General features: G+C 33.9%; 1 protein-coding gene across 1 annotated transcript; it reads right to left on the bottom strand.

The window, feature by feature from the left end:
- Positions 1-3,426: 3,426 nt before the first annotated feature.
- LOC136834223 (PITH domain-containing protein GA19395) lies at positions 3,427-12,824 on the bottom strand. Its single transcript, XM_067096519.1, is given in 6 exon segments — positions 3,427-4,581; positions 5,683-5,787; positions 6,698-6,775; positions 8,082-8,125; positions 9,770-10,018; positions 12,694-12,824. Coding segments are annotated over 5 exon segments (669 nt in total). The 5' UTR covers positions 10,001-10,018; positions 12,694-12,824; the 3' UTR covers positions 3,427-4,370.
- Positions 12,825-17,217: the final 4,393 nt, after the last annotated feature.

Here is a 17,217-nt window from a genome sequence, read left to right as displayed (position 1 = left end):
TAGTCATATGAACCCATCTCACAATCCTGTTTTCCAACCACACTACTTAAGCCAGCTGGTACGAAATACACAAATTCTCTTGCAATCTCTACCTATTGACAGAAATACAGAGTGCATAAATTTCAATAAACCACATCATTAATTATTTTTACATGGATATTGTGTATTCATAGAATGCAAGTTAGAAGTTAACACTAAATCTATTTTCCCAATTTTTCTTAGCACACTTGAAGTAACGAGTACAGAGAATTAACTAAATGTGGTTCCAATGCACCATTCTTTTGACAAAATAACAAAAAACTAAAATAAAATATTTTATAAAAATATGAAACATCTTGCAAACAACCAGAAAATTTAACACTTAGCCAGGCAGCTGTCTAAGATTTAGAATATATAACACTAGCCAGGCAGCTGTCTAAGATTTAGAATAATCTGATGAACCTTCATCATAATCATCACTGCCTTCAACATCACATCTTAACGAGCCTCTATGAAATTCTGCCTCTCATATCTTTCCAGTCCTTTTCCAGAAATTCACTCATCTCCTGTCTCCATTTCACAGTTCACATCCAAGTAGGTTTGCCTTCCAACTAGTGCCCTATGAGCCAGCTGACACTATAAAGTACTATTCTTTAAGAGGACATGTCCAAGCCATTTCTATCTTCCTTTCTGAGTAAAAGAATAATGAAAAATTATGCAAAATAAAAATGACATTCATTTTGATTCCAAAATAAAAGCATTAACTGAAAATCTATTCCTATGACTATCGCTCGCCAAATGGTTGATCAAAAAATATTTAAAAATATTTTAAAATATGCAGTAAATATTTAAAATATGCAGTATCTTGCAACATGATAATGTACCATACCTCTTTCTGTTGTCATATACTGTACTAACAGAAAGGCCACTAACAATTACCAACATGCTGTCAGTGTATCATGATTCCATAATAAAAATAACAAAACATATTGGTAAATGCCAACATCCATAGTGTACCCTGACACCACAAAACAAAGCCAGTAAATCATTACCATCCAGAAAAAGAGCAAGATTTATGATCTTAAGGGTAATTAAGACTGAAACAATATGGCAAAAGCTGACACCTATGACATCTGGAGTACTGCTTCCTACATGGAAGATATTTGTCCTAAGTCTTCAAGAAAAACTTAAACTTCTGCTTGTTGAAGACTCACTCAGCTAATGCCATACTATAAAATGGCAATAAAGCACAAGTCAAATGTATAAGGTCAGCCAACTAAAGATGTAATTTGAAGTTTGTTTAATAAATTAGAACCAGTTTAAGAATAATGTTCTGAAGAAAATATCTTCACAGCTTCAGAAAGTCTTTACCTACATGGTCCTATTGTCATCTGTTGCCTGGAAAATAAAAGCGTTCATGAACAATACCAATCACAAGGGTTGGGGGACTCCCTTAGGAAAATAACTGGCTTGTACAATGTAAAACACTACCTAATTTTGTATGCATCCATGCAAGGTAAAAATCACATCTCACCTATACTCACTGGCTATTTAGGTTGAGGGTATATAATATTGCAGCTCTTCATCCTTCTCATCCTACAAAGATCAGACAAGTTATTAACAAATCACAGTAGTAATCTTCACATATATGGAGTAAGTCTCTGGACCTCATTAAAGGTATCTCCATTAGAACAGTAAAAAATAGGATTGTCTGTACTGAACGATGCTCATCTCCATTACTCAACACAAAGAAAATAGAAACTGTGCCATGCATAGGCTGAAGTTACCTTCCAAACACTCCCTGTACTGAAGGAATACAAAGGAAATGCAGGTGATGAAAAGACAGTTTATATATCTGCCTATCCAAAATTACTGGTCCCATTGCGAATGTGGCATGGAATGAATGACTGACATCCCAGTAATAACACACAGCACATACTAACCACTAGTGCAAAGGCAATCATCAAAGACTTTGTGGGTGCCATCCTCCAAGCAATACTAGGCCAGGAGACATACAGTAAAGGTCTTAGTATGGTCTTACCTCTCATAAACCCAACCTTGAGGGTTTGATTTTTTCAGGAATCCAAGCCATTGTTGAAGAGATGTGGTTTTTAGTCTCAAGGATACTGAGTTCTAAGCTACATGGTGATGCCTGTTTTCCAAAGGATCATGTTAAAAAAGTCTTTGCCAAGAGTAGTAAGCCAATTTAGCTTTTTAGAGGTTTGTTTCCCATCCTGGGGCATTACTCTAACCCTCCCTGTTAGCTCTTGCACATCTCCTCCAAAGGGAAACAATTCCATTGCTGTCTCTACATAGGCTTGTCTGGCATGGAAAAAGTCATACATAACGTTCTAGGTGAAACTGTGTAAAATTTAATTCTAAATTCACCTAAGGTGATATCAAGTTACGAGTATAAAATATAACAAGCATTTAAGATTCCAAAAACATAACATATGCAATTGCTCTACTTGCAAAGAAATAAAGGCATACAGTATAATCATACTATTGATAATCCATATTATAACATAGAAAATTTCTTATATTTCCGTCTGGAAAATACAGGCTAAATAAATAAGTACTCTAAATACCTTCCAGTCCATACTGCCATACTATCAATATATAAGTTTTTACAAAATAAGGTTTCAAAAGCCATTTGAACATTATAGTACTCCATTACAGTGAAGTACCTTATCAGCATCACCATCATTAATGTTTGTATATCCAATTTTCATTTTCAGGATCAGAAGCTAAATACATTCTCTCAACTTCTCTGTACCTTGCTCCCCTGCCTGAATTCCTGTCTGGTCCAAGACTTCATCTCTGCCAGTTCTCTATGATCTTCTGGACCCTCCTATGGTCTTCATCCTGCTAATTCCATATCAACAATTTTTATGATCAACTGCTCATAACTTATCACATAGCCAAACCATCTCAACTACGAGATCTGTTTATTTTGCGGTCTCAAGACACCATATGTCTCATTTGTAGTATGATCTTCCAATTGCACTTGTATTAATTCTTGGCATTTTGTAGGCAAGTTTAAAACTGTCGCTTCACGTGCTCTTGTTTAAAGCCGCACAGAACAGTAAAGGCCGATACATCATTTTTGCTTCTTCTGCTAATTGGATACCATTGCTTGTCAGCAGTCTATCAGTCTCTTTCCAATTCACCCAAGTTGTCGGTACTTTCTCAATGCCTTCTTATCACCAGTGAGTTTCCGAGGTGGCAAAAACATTCTACCTTTTCTAAGGTTTGTGCTTTCACCAAGAGGTACTGCTTCTCACTTTCTTCCCTGTTTGTTCTTCCATGTATATTTTTCAATTTTATGCATCTCTTATCACATCAACTATTTTCAATAAAGTTCTATACTTTAGCCAACACCAAGTAACCTTTTCCTTTCACACAAAATGTCCCAAAGAAGGAATGAAATAAAAATCTATTCAATCCTGTAATTTTTTATGTAGAGGACATTTTCATACAACGGCAGCACAGCATCCTTTACCTTAATCTAATTGGTATAAGCCTACCCCGTACAGTTTTTATCACAGCTTAGTACAGTGTTACAGTGAACAAAAAGGTATCAAGCATCTGACACCTTGATTGGAGAAACCCTTACACCTAAACTGCAAAATCTACTTCTTAGTAAAATAAAAAGGTAAGAATAGGCACAATTATAGCATATTCTAAATAAAAACCACTTCCCAACTTGTTTCCTATTTAGAAACATTTGCCAAAGCATTTGTAAAAAAAACCAGCTTTTATAATATCTAAAACCATGATTACTTGCTCTCATCTTAAATCCTTTCCTATTTCCACAATAAAACACTTCAAAAGTTTTCTAATTTAGAAATATAAAATTGAATGTAATTTCTGATTTCTTTGTTCATAGTCATTCAACATACTGCCATTTTTCAAGTGTATCTCCAACTATACACCACTTTTCCATCAGAAATAACTACTGGTAAATATCCAACAACATTCAAATGTGATATCACATTTAACCTAATTACATGTGTTTTCTCCTTTCCTTTCTGCTACATTCCCCCCTAATAAGGCCAATGTATCCCAAACTATTCCTGCATAAGGTACAATTATACCTATACTTCAGAGCAAAGGCAATTCTTTCCCAGTACTGCACCATCAGAAAATTCATGAACTTTTACATTAGGTGTTGGGAATCAAATTAACGGCACAGAAAACGAGGAACACATGTGCGTATAACCCAAACATGAGTTCCAGCTATTGTGCAAAGAGATCCAATAAATTTAATTCCTTCCGTACCGAATCAAACCTAGGGAGATTTTTTTATGAGATCTCAAAAACTGCTGAGAGAATAAATATTTATGTTAACAAACCTTGTCTATTTCACGTAACCTTACCTTACGTCCAAATCACATAATGGGCTTACCAACAGCATCCATCACTTTATCTTTATGGTCAGATAACTGGGGTGACATTTCATAGTTGCATATGGTTACTCCATGTCGATGGGCTTTTGTATATTCCCCACGAAATCCAATGTATGATATCTTTGTAGTGTCCTCCCCAAAGTTGCTAGGGAAATGTATCGAAAGGTGAGTCACGGATGAAAATTTCACAACCCTGAAACAATGAACAATATGAAAATTGTTGCGGTTTTTCACTGTCATTTTATAATTTACCATTTCAGATACCATTTTCTTATGTATCAAGTTGAACATGGTCCCAAAGAAAAAACAGTTTCAAAACAAGGTATTTCCCAGGAAAACTTCCAAAGATAAAACAATTTTAACACAAGGTTTTCCCAAGGAAAACTCCCAAAAATGAAACAATTTCAACGCAAAGAAACCTCAAGTTGCATCATGAATCTCTCTGAGATCAAGAAACAACACAATACTTATCGTTCCCTTTTCAATTAATGCTGTATTAAATGGTCTGTGATTTTAAGAGTTTTTCTTAAATTAAGAGTTAATATGTGTACTGTACACATATTTACAAATCCCATTTCATGACTAAAAATCTCAACCTGTGTTTCAGGCCTGATATGAGTTAATCTTTTGACTTGCCTACTCTGGTTTACAATGTTAACTCTTATCCACAATCAAATTTTCCACCATGTGTAAAACTTATGAAAATCCACATAAAAAACCGAAAGAGGTGTCTTTCAACAAATTCTTTTTCTACATACAAAACAGCATAAGAAAAAACCTTGCACCTACCTCACCTCTTCTTCCCTTTAAAAAAAAGGGTATCAATGAAAACCACAAACCTAATCACTGGTATTATAATCAAACTCATGGTAAATGATGATCAAATTATAACCTAGTAATGCCTTCTTGAAAGTATTCTAATATTCATCTAAATTGGTGTTTTCTCTTATGCTTCTCCTAAGTATCTAACATTTCAAAAGGTGTTTTCACCAGACAATATTTACAGTTCCTTTTTCAACTAACTTCAACTCTGTAACATTCTTGTTCGTGACCGTAAGCATTATCCAAATTCTAGTTACTATCACCGATACAGTGGTTTCTGTTAGACTGCAGATGTAAATGCACTGGCTTACCGCAGTATCAAAAAGCTTTCTATACCTCAAACAGCTTCAAAATATAAACTTCAACATCTTCAATTGTATACTTCAATTTTCCCCTGAGAAATGTGTGCTTAAAATAATCCCCCAACAATAACGACAAACTGTTTTAAATAAACAAATGAAAATAAACTTACTTAGTAGTGTACTCTAACGTTCCTGAAGGATCTGGATGCAATTCAAACTCTTGGTCAGCTTCCATACCAACATCATCAAAGGTCATGTGGGGTTTATTTTTATACCTAAAAATATAAAAATCATTAAAAGCTATTTTATCAAGCATGTAGAGCCTACTTTTTGAAATACTAAAGACTAAGCATAACAAAAACTTCTGTTAAAACAAACTTTCCTGTTTTGTAAAAACAAAACATGGCTTAATTGATATCCCACCACTTCAGATTTAAAAATTCAAATGCTTCTCTGCATTCATTTCAGGAAGACGACATTCACTAAACTTGTTAAACTTCTCTAGGTTTAATTTCCTGTTTTCAAAAAAATTAACGCAAATAATTATAATAAATATTCATCTAGAAAAAAGCGCTATTTCTACTGTCTAAAAAATGTACACCAAGGTGTCTTTTGCTATTTATTTAAAAAATAAATCAGCATTAACCACAATTCATTGGTCTACACTCTTTATAATTACACAGTTATTAATATTTATTCAATACATAATGACATACAGTTCTTTTGCTAAGGATTCAATTTAAAAAATAATGCTAGGTAGATGACTACCAAAGGTGCAATTCTTTCTGCTGCAATAAATACCCAATAACATAGATACCAAAATCGTACAACAAATAAAATGCTCAAACCTTAAACTGTATTCCTTACTTAAGCTTCAATTCTCATAAAGTAAATGTAAGTATAAAGAAGGAAGTTTTCAGTCCTTCATTTTTGTATTATTCAATACAAAAATCTGGATGATAAAGATTTCCTTTTCTACTTTGCAGACAAACAGAACTACTATATAAAATTTGGAAATTATTTAATAAGTTGCAATGATTTTAGCTAGGTAATCAGTCTCTGAGTGATGAACATAAAGAGGCAATGCATCCTTTCAAAACACTAAGAAACTGAGAGATCTGTAAATAGAAATAAAGAATTTATGATATATACTCTAAGTCCCTCTGTAGATAAAAACAAACTCACAGTCTCATCTTATTTGGGTGGTGACCATTTTCTCCTCCAACGATGATAATGCCTTTTAGTTTGATGTTGTCCGTAAATCTGTATCACAGAGAAAAATGAGACAGTGAATTAGAAAAAAATATCTGGTGACAAGCGAGAACACAACATCACTTGGAGAAACAAATTCTTATTGACTGCTGTACAGAACTAATTTAAACATCTAAAAAATTTACATTATTTGCGCTCATGTGCTGTCCATTCTTATGGCATACTAAAGTGTTCAAAACAATGTATAACTGTTTCCATGTTGGATGAAGATAATACGTTTCTTTCCATTAAAACATGTAAATGATTACCTAAAAAGAACTCCACTCTTTCTACGCATCTATAAGAGGCAAATGAGTGCCTACAAGAACTCCCCTCTACCTATGCATCTATAAGAGGCAAAGTTTCTCGTATTCAGTCTTACCCTCAGACTTTTCTGTACATCAGTTAATTATCAATCAGGGAAACAAATACAAAATATAATGAGAATGTCAACCACAAGATCTGCCTACTAGACAACTGACTTGTCAGAAGGACTTTGTTTCTAATTTCTTTATAGTATAAGAATTCTATACCTAGGAAAGAAATCCACATTTGCTTGTGATAAAATAAAATCATTTTTAAACACAATATCATGAATGCCTATAAAAAAATTCTGAGGGACCTAAAATGACCATGGATCAAGGTCAAAATGTAGATACATGACTTATACTGATGCAACATAACTTTCAATACAATACAAAAAACACTAGAAAACTTATCTGTTGAAACTACTTTGGATCAAAGTCAAAATGTGTCTGACCCTGTGCAGGAATTTGTTCACATCTGAGCAAAGGATAACTACACGTAAAATTACCCAGAAATTGTTTACTGGAGGGCACCTGCAAGAAATGTGAGGGCTCTAACATTCTGTCAACTGTCTTTAGTAAACTATGTCTAACACAATACTCATGACACTTAGCTGCTCTTACCCTTATCAAATGACAAAGATAAATTTCTCCTCAAATTCTGTAGTTTTCACTTTGAGAATCTGAATCATTTTTGCTTACCCACTCCAAAATTCTACTTAAGAGCTCCTTGAAACTGCTAATGCCACAAAAAGCACACTAAAATATGGTAAATCATGAGACTTATTCTAAATCATCCTTACCTTACACTCACCTCACCTTAATCACTAATTCACCTAAAGGTATTACTACACAGTGCATTACTATATACTACTTCAAAAACTAAATATCTAAGTCACATTAGAATTCCATGAAATTTGATTTAACCTATGTTTTCTAAAAAAAAATTTTTATTCCAAATTAAACAAAAATTCCAAACGGTACTCACGAAAAAAAAGTACCAAAGAACTTACGGAACATTGAAAAGAAGTTCCTCGTCTGCATCACTTTCCACAAACTGTAAAGACAGTAATATATGAGAAAATGAGTTTTACTAGTTCCTGACTTCATTTCTATGCAATGGTTTTGTCTGAAGACCAAACCTAAATAAAACAATTTGAAACTATTCTAATATAAAACTTAAACCTACAGAAGAAGTTTTTTGTTCAAAATGTTATACTTAGCAATACTTTTTTTTAATCCAATAAGTACCAGGTTTAACGCACTGTCTGAAAAATCATTCAATCACACCAGGTGTCTGAACCAAAAATAAAATTATTCAAAATACATCACCACTTTCATTCAACAATTGTATTATTATTTTATTATATGTTACTGCAACTTTCACTCAATGTAATGAGCTATATTTAATTTTTTCTATGAAAATTAAACACAGTGATCAACAGACACCTAATTTAGATCATGCATACATAAAAAACATGAGATTAATGAGTGAGCCTTACTGCCTAAACCTAGCTACCTCTTAAAAGCAAAGCTATTGAAATATGAATTTAAAAAAAAAAAAAAAAAGACAGGATCAGGCCGATAATTTGATGTCATGGCAGCGAAGGGAAGGATTTAGGTCTTAACTAATTTAGCCACATCACCTGATCTCTACAAAAACTAAGCGTGCTAGCTTGGCAGGTGTCAAATGGCTGCCTCAGGAAATTAGCTTTCAACTCAATAGAACACAGATTCAAAATGTCACCTACAACAGACCCAACAAGGATCATAAGAAGTGATAACCTTTTGCAGCTAAACAACTTGTCTTCAATTCTATCATGTCAAAAACTGAGAGGAGACACCACATACAAGATCAACATCATCATCATCACTGCCATTAGAAAACAGTTTAACAGAACACCGGCAACATTTCCATATTCTAATAGGGTTGCCATCTAAAGATTTGTTGTCCATGAAGGGGTGAGAATCAGAGAATAACAAAACCAAAAATAAAAACAGCTAGATTAACCTGTGGGTTTTGAGCAAAAACTAACACTGACCTGATTTTTATCAACATGGAAATAGGTGTTACTCATCAGTTTCACAGGTTCACCAGTTTTCAGTCAAAGAAACTGCAGTATATATAAGGACAATACAAATGTACAATACTGCTTAATGAAAACAGCATCTAAACAATTACACTTTGGATACTAAGATGCAAACATTCTGCCAATTTGGAACATCCTAAATATTTTGCAAAATACTAACATCAAGAGTATGTCCACTAAACTTTCATGGTAAGCATACTGTATGGTCACATTGTGAATACCAAAAACCACTCACGACAGCAATTTTGTCCTGGTTTACAAAATAAAGCCAAACATTACAAGCCATCAAGAGAAAACCTGACACACAAACTTTTAATTTCTGAGAAATACAGTAAATACATCTGTTAATAATGAGAAACAGATTCAAATCGAACATGAAACTTAACAATAAAAGACCTACATTGCATGACAATGGAACCATGCAAACATGAACAGAAACTGTAATACGAGTAATCATCACCTTGGATAACCCTTCAATTTTTATTTTCCAAAATACAATTTGCGTTTATCCAAACAGCTCAGGAGGAATAACGCAAAAAGAACCTTACCAAAAGAAATGTTAGCTTTTAAACAAATACTTAAAATAATATCATCAACACTGCTAACAATACTGAATAAAATTACCTCGTCCCTGAAAGTCTATCTTCCCAAGGCTTGAATACAGTCTTGCCTGAACCATCGACAGCTTCATTGAGACACTCAACGTTTGCTGTATCTATGCGCGTATATAGGCTGTAGGCAACTCCAAGCTCGGCTGGTGGATGGTCATGCCCATCCCCACAGGAACCATGCCCTCCATGATCGTGTCCATGTCCATGGCCGTCACCGCCACATCCTGACATTCTGCCAAAATTATTTTTCTGAAAGATCCACAAGTTTTTTAACAAACAATACAATAACTGAATTTTAAAGGCTGATCTACAATTGCCTTGAATTCCAGAGTTAAAATATTACTCTCTGGGACTCTCTTTTTCTTTTACAGCTAACATTTCATACTGCCTTAATACATAAATGACAAATTAAAACACATCTTAAGTTTTATCAAAACTTAGTATTCTTCAACATGCAAACCATTTTATGAAACTTAATCATCCAACTAATGAACTTGTTTTTAGCAAACTACAGACATGAAATTTATGGAGACCAGCTTGTATTTTACTAAATTTTAACATCCCTATGTAGCAATTACCTATACTGTACTGTACTTACAACCAGCTTCAGCATTTCATTAATTCTGAGCCCAAAATTAATAAAATGCTGAATCAGGAATGGCCGAGTAATGATCATTTTGCGACTTTTTCCAAAGGGAATATGAAGAGTAGGTGAACAACAAATTGTGTATTTACTGTTAACAGATTTGAAAACTGGCGTTATTTTCTAAGACCATTTCTTTCTTCAATGTGTTAAGTTCCAAAGTCTCAAGCATTGGGAAGAGATAGGTGCCTGTAGCACAAGCGCTATTCATGTGCGTTTACAACAACTTTTTTGTTTTTCTGCTCTTTCTGTTACCTTTTCCAAACAATTAAATTTCATGACTTCTTATGTTACAATACTGTACCGGATGTTTTATCGTAACAGGTTTTCCAGCTCAACAGCTGCTGCCTTGTGTGTAATATGTTGATGGAGATTTTGAGTGATATATTTCATATCATACCAGGTGTAAAATGATTCTTTGTCTACCTCACTACAATCCAATTACAGATACTGTATTAGGAATACTGTTTGTAAAGAGGTAACATGCGCCTTCTAGTTGCGTATCTCCCACAGTGCCCATTTGGCACTTAAGGACCAAACACTGTAGATTGGGTTAAGATGCACCTCTATTTTACTCTGTGACCTTTATGACGTTCTACATCAGGTTAGGTGGGCGGGGTGTCCAGAAGGCAAGGCACTCCCCCCCCATGCTATGTAAGGATCTGGTACAGTCAGTTAGGCTTAGGTTAAAATGCAACCCTGTATTTTATGCCATGATCTTTATGGCATTCCTGGTCAGGTTAAGGAGAGTTTAGGTCTAGGTGAGGATGCACTCACGTTGACTTAACTGCAAGTTTCCATGATTTAGGATATAGATTTCTGGGAAAAACCGAAGACTACTACCGCAACACTCTATTTTGGCAACTCTGAGTTTACGTGCAAAGTGGGCACTGTGTTTGGCACCAGCCCATCGGGGCTGAACGTTAAATCATAAAAAAGCGGGTAAATATCATAAACACAAACAAATGACATAAAACAAAAAAAATGCCTTAAATATGTCGATTATGGAATGACATGCACCAGTAGTCTTCAGTTTTACCAATTTCAGGGCTACTAGCCTTTTACCGTATATGTGAATACAACTATATATTTCTTGGGCCGACAGCCTAATGCTGTGATTTGCATAAAATTTTTTAGTAAAACTGAAGACTACTACCATGGCTTGGTCCCGACCAGACAGCAACCACAATATTTACCGTCTTTTGCTTATGTTTTTGTTTAGGTTTTTACGTTTGTCCCGAAAGAGCTGGTACTAAATACAGTGAACATTTTGCACATAAACTAATAGTTACCAAACCAAAGGGGGTCAGGTTGTAGTCTTCAATTTCACTGTGATGCCAGTTTTAATAACCACAAATCAATCAACCAAACAACAAATTTTACCCAATTTTCCAACCTTTCCAAATACGATAACGGTTGGAGATGCAAAGGGGTGAAGTGCATAACGACAGCTGCAGCCTATTAATATAATTCCTCGGCTGAAGAATATAGAAAATGGTTTATAGAATGCAGTGCGGGTGAGATTTTGAGAAATACACCGAGATAATGGAGACCGAACCGTCTTTTGTCCATATTTTTGCTTTCATCCCGGAGGTGCTGGTACGTCCCGCGGAACTTTCGCCACGTGTAGTACCAGCCCGTGAGGGATGCAAGTAGAATACCAGCCCGTGAGGGATGCAAGTAGAATACCAGCCCGTGAGGGATGCAAGTAGAAGCATAAACCAAAGACGGCAAATTTCTCAAATTATATCACCTGTACATTAGGCTGTAGGCTATAGGCCTAAACCTGTTTCTATAATTAGTAAAAAAATTACAGCCTATTGATAAATGCTATCTTCATGCAGCCGTTTACTTTTGACTGTAACCAGTTGGAAAAATATATGTATGTCTCACGGATTTGCCCGGAATTAAATTCGGAGTATCAGTAGGCCTATTAAGGCTTCAAGCCCAATTAGGCCTAGGCCCATACGATATATAAACCATGAGGTAAAAAGCCTGTTCCTGATACATTAGGGCTAGATAATATATATAAATACTTGTGAATATGGAGAAAAACATTGTCTAACAAAACCTACAACAGATTTATTTTAAAATTTTGGAATTTACGAAGAAAATAAGGCAAGATGCCGCAGCCATAGGCCTATGCATACCTTGAAGGTAGATTTATGGTCAAGAACTAGAACTCTCTAGTAACATCTAACGCATCCAAATATAAATTAATACGGAATACAACACATCCGAGACAGTGACATTAAAAAAATGGGCTTCAAAATAATATTACCAATGAATTGGGATGCGGTGGCGAATTTGACTTCACATGCACCAACTAAAACATAACAATGGCGACGTTCGCTTCGTCTGATTGCGACATTAACTACGGTTTATTTCTGCCCGTAATTTAGTGTTTCATTTTATAGAATGGTTTAGACCACGTTATTCAAGCACATATAATCTGCTATAGTTATATACAGTCAATATACTGATTGCGTTATATTTTATACGGACAGATTGTTTAACCAGAAATGACGTGCAATCATGGGGGTACGCTGTCTTTTATTAATTTTGCCTAGCTTAATAGACTAAAACTTGACAGTAGCATTGTCTCATTTCAAATTGACTTTTATTTCTCTACAAAAGACTCGTATTCTAAAATTAAAATAGAAAACATTCAACTGTGGTGTCGATAAAAAAATTAAACGAAGTGACAAGCACCATCGGTTATAGAACCAAGGAAAGAATCTAGAACATTATTCAGTACTGTATCAGTTTTATAAATATGGATGAAACTAGAGAACAACGTCATACAGTTTTATATTTATTGGAAATAACGTTTACAATAAATGTGTGTGATGTATACCACCAAAATTTCAGTCAGGTTCGGTGAATCAACAAAAGAATTTGTTCATAAAATATAAATGGAAAAGTATTTCTGGGGATCAGCTTTGATGACTGTTCGCCGTTAATTTAGCTTTGACGTTCAAATAGATCTAAATATATTTAATAAACCTTACTGCTCGTCAATCTTTTACTACTGTGACAAGCAATGTTGCCCGGAGGAAGTTCATTAGTGCAATTCATGAAAACCTCACAATGTAAATGAAGTTTTTAATCTGCTTTGGACGTATCCTATTAAAGATGATCATAAATATATAAATCATAGTTAGATGCTCAGTGGGAAACTTTACTGCACATGAAAAAAACGCGCGCGCAGCTTATTTTGACCCTGATTGCATGCTATTGTATACTTTAAGGTCTAAAAATACTTGCATATCTGATGGGGGGTTATTTCAAGTTCTGAAACAAATGGTTTATGGAAATCAAAAAGGAAATGTATCTAAGTACGATTTGGGTATATTTCTTCAACTCCTATTGTGCCTCTGTTGGGATGAACAGTGAATAAAGCATTATATATATATATAGTATATATATATATATATATATATATATATATATATATATATATATATATATATATATATATATATAATCATTCCACAAGATAGATCGAGACTGAGAAAAACGTCTATAAATGTGAAAAAATAAAGAGATGTATATATTCAACCTGGATATAAATGAACAAGTGAACGAATGAAAAAACGCAATATTTCAAGCAAATAAAGATGTGTGCAAAGGTGATATCAATCTTTGATTATTATTAAATTATTATTATTATTATTATTATTATTATTATTGTTATACAGAATAATATGCTATTTGAACTGAATTTGCTTAAGTGCAGACTCCACTTGAAAAAGCGAGAAGCGGGAAGACTGATGATCAAACGATAATCAACAATAAAACTGATTAATACAATGTACAGATATAAAAGTTGATCAAATTAAACTTACAATAGTGACTGATGTCCTAGATTTACGACCACCATTAGGGATAAAACTGACAGGGAAATTGTTCCATAAGTAAAACATTTCAAAGCGAGACCTCTGGTGGTGAGCAGTGACACTACGAGTACATGATAAGGCGAAATTGGAAGAGCAAGGGAGCCGTTTCAAAGATGTCCCCACACTCCCCCACTACTACTACTACTACTACTACTACTACTACTCGTATTTACCTGTTTTCATAATTAAAGAAAGATGAAAAGTTCTTGCACTTTGGAGCCCTAAAACTTGTTTTATCTCCCGCCTCAAAGGTCGCCACTGTAAAGACGACAGACACTCCAGCTTTTTCTCACAATTATGCACCATGACATTCTACTAACGACAAATCACTGGGCGTTACTTCTTCTCCCCAAGAATAACAAGGTTCAGGTAACAAATGTCATGACTTATTTCCCACGATTTACAGGAGATGAAGAGTTGTTATTCCCATGTACACGAAACTGTTTTTTTTTATGTCTTTTCTGTTAATATCGACAATAAACATGATATGATCGCGTGAACTAAAACGAGAAGAAAAATCATGTTCGGCAGGAGATATGGTGTGAAATAATGCATACTTTTGAAGTGACCTCTACGAAATGTGCTGTAACGTAGCTAAGACGACCATGCGGTTTCTAAGTGTTGAATGATATGGTATCCAAACCACCAATGGCAGTGACAATAATTCACATACTACTATTATTTGAAATGAGTTCGATACGATACAAGATTTAAACAATTGAACTTGAAAGAATTATTATTATTATTATTATTATTATTATTATTATTATTATTATTATTATTATTATTACTATTGTTGTTGTAATACGGACAGACTTCACAACATAGATTCCTGTGTACAAGTTAATTTGAAGGAAAAAAGAGAAAATGACAAGTGAGTAGAAGTATGGATAACAATTACTCATTAATAATTAACAAATAAATAAAACCGATGAGTGGGAAAATTATATTTAAGTATTATGTTTATCAAACTTGTACTTGATTATGAAATCGGGCCAAAAATTATAAGTATATACGTGTCACTGCTAAATTTAAGTATTTGCTGGCTTCTCCAGCAAACGGAATATTCGTCTAATATTACATTTAATACTGGGTGAGTGATCCAAAGATATTTTTAAATACTGCTGATAAGGTAGCCGATTATTATTATTATTATTATTATTATTATTATTATTATTATTATTATTATTATTATTATTATTATTATTCAGAAGATGAACCCTATTCATATGGAGCAAGCCCACGGTGCCCACTGACTTGTAATTCAAGCTTAAAGAATACGGTTTTCATTAGAAAGAAGTAACAGAAGGTAATGGGAAATACAGAAAGAAGGAATCAATTATTAGTAAAGATAAAATAATTTAACAAATTAATAAATAAATAGGTAAAAATGTAAATAAAATACATAGACATGTCACTTCACGAAAAGCGTTTCCAATTAGTTATTATTCATGTGTGTGTGTGTGTGTGTGTGTGTGTGTGTGTGTGTGTGTGTGTGTGTGTGTGTGTGTACGCGCGCTTGTCTGTCGGGAGCTTGATAAAACTCTAGAACCTATACCAATATCTTTTTTTAATTAATTTTCTCTTGAATTTTATGCGTTAAAATTAATGTCCGATTTTCGTTCAGCATACTAGATTTGGTTAGGTTGATTTGTTGCGCTAACATTTCCACTGGAGAGAGAGAGAGAGAGAGAGAGAGAGAGAGAGAGAGAGAGAGAGAGAGAGAGAGAGAGAGCGGGGAGGGGGGGGTGGGAAGGACCATGCTTTCTTTGTCAAACGAAGGCATAAAATGTCATGACGGAATAGGTGCACGAATCATTCAAAACTGACAGGAAGACAGGTGCGTGCAAATGCAAGCGAAGGGTGAATAATGGAGGGGCTCAAATAGGTTCCACTACCTTATAAACAACTCGAAGGGGATTGCAGGATCGAACTGAAACACTGACGAAAAGAACGCACCCGTCCTTTGCTTAGAACTGATGACTCTGTCCACGCATAGACGAATGTATCACGAACGTACGAATGGTGTCGATAAGCATTGACAGTTTTCAATATAATAATAATAATAATAATAATAATAATAATAATAATAATAATAATAATCAGAGAACAATCTGATTATTCCAAAACCTGTTTCTACGGATATCTATTCAAAAATTCCAAAAAGGTTTTGCAGTTTTTGCATAAAAGCTATCTAATAATAATAATAATAATAATAATAATAATAATAATAATAATAATAATAATAACCAGAAAACAATGATTATTTCAGACTCTGTTTCTACGGATATCTATTCAAAATTCAAAAAGGTTTTGTTTTTTCAGCATAAAAGCTATCTAATAATAATAATAATAATAATAATAATAATAATAATAATAATAATGATAATAATAATAATAATAATAATAATAGAAAAACAACCCGATTATTCCAAACTCCTGTCTCTATGGATATCTATTCAAAATTCTAAACAGGTTTCGACAGTTTCCGACATAAATGCCACATTTAATCGGTAGAATATGCTTCATTTAATAACTATCCTGATAAAAAATAACTCACCCTTAACTAAGAATGACTACAATTCGAGGTATATTACAAAAATAAAAATGTGAAAACAATAAATTTACAAGTTTTTTGCTAAATGGGAGTGTAAAGCCATTTTTCATACGTGTCTGTGTAAGAGTGTTTGTGCGTGACCAGTCACACTTGTACAAACACACACATTAATATATATACATATATATACGATACATACATGCATACTGTACATACATATTCCAAACAAACGCACAAATACACGACTAGACTAAAAGCGTAATCTCGCTGATGCAATCAAATCCACCATAGGTAAAAAAAAAAAATAAAATAAAGAGATTCTCACACGATCGATTGCACACCGGCCGAT

This window comes from Macrobrachium rosenbergii, chromosome 53, assembly GCF_040412425.1.
Source record: "Macrobrachium rosenbergii isolate ZJJX-2024 chromosome 53, ASM4041242v1, whole genome shotgun sequence".
In the NCBI taxonomy this organism is placed as follows: Eukaryota; Metazoa; Arthropoda; class Malacostraca; order Decapoda; family Palaemonidae; genus Macrobrachium; species Macrobrachium rosenbergii.
Note: the sequence above shows the minus strand (reverse complement) of the source record. Positions and strands in the feature narration are given on the sequence as shown.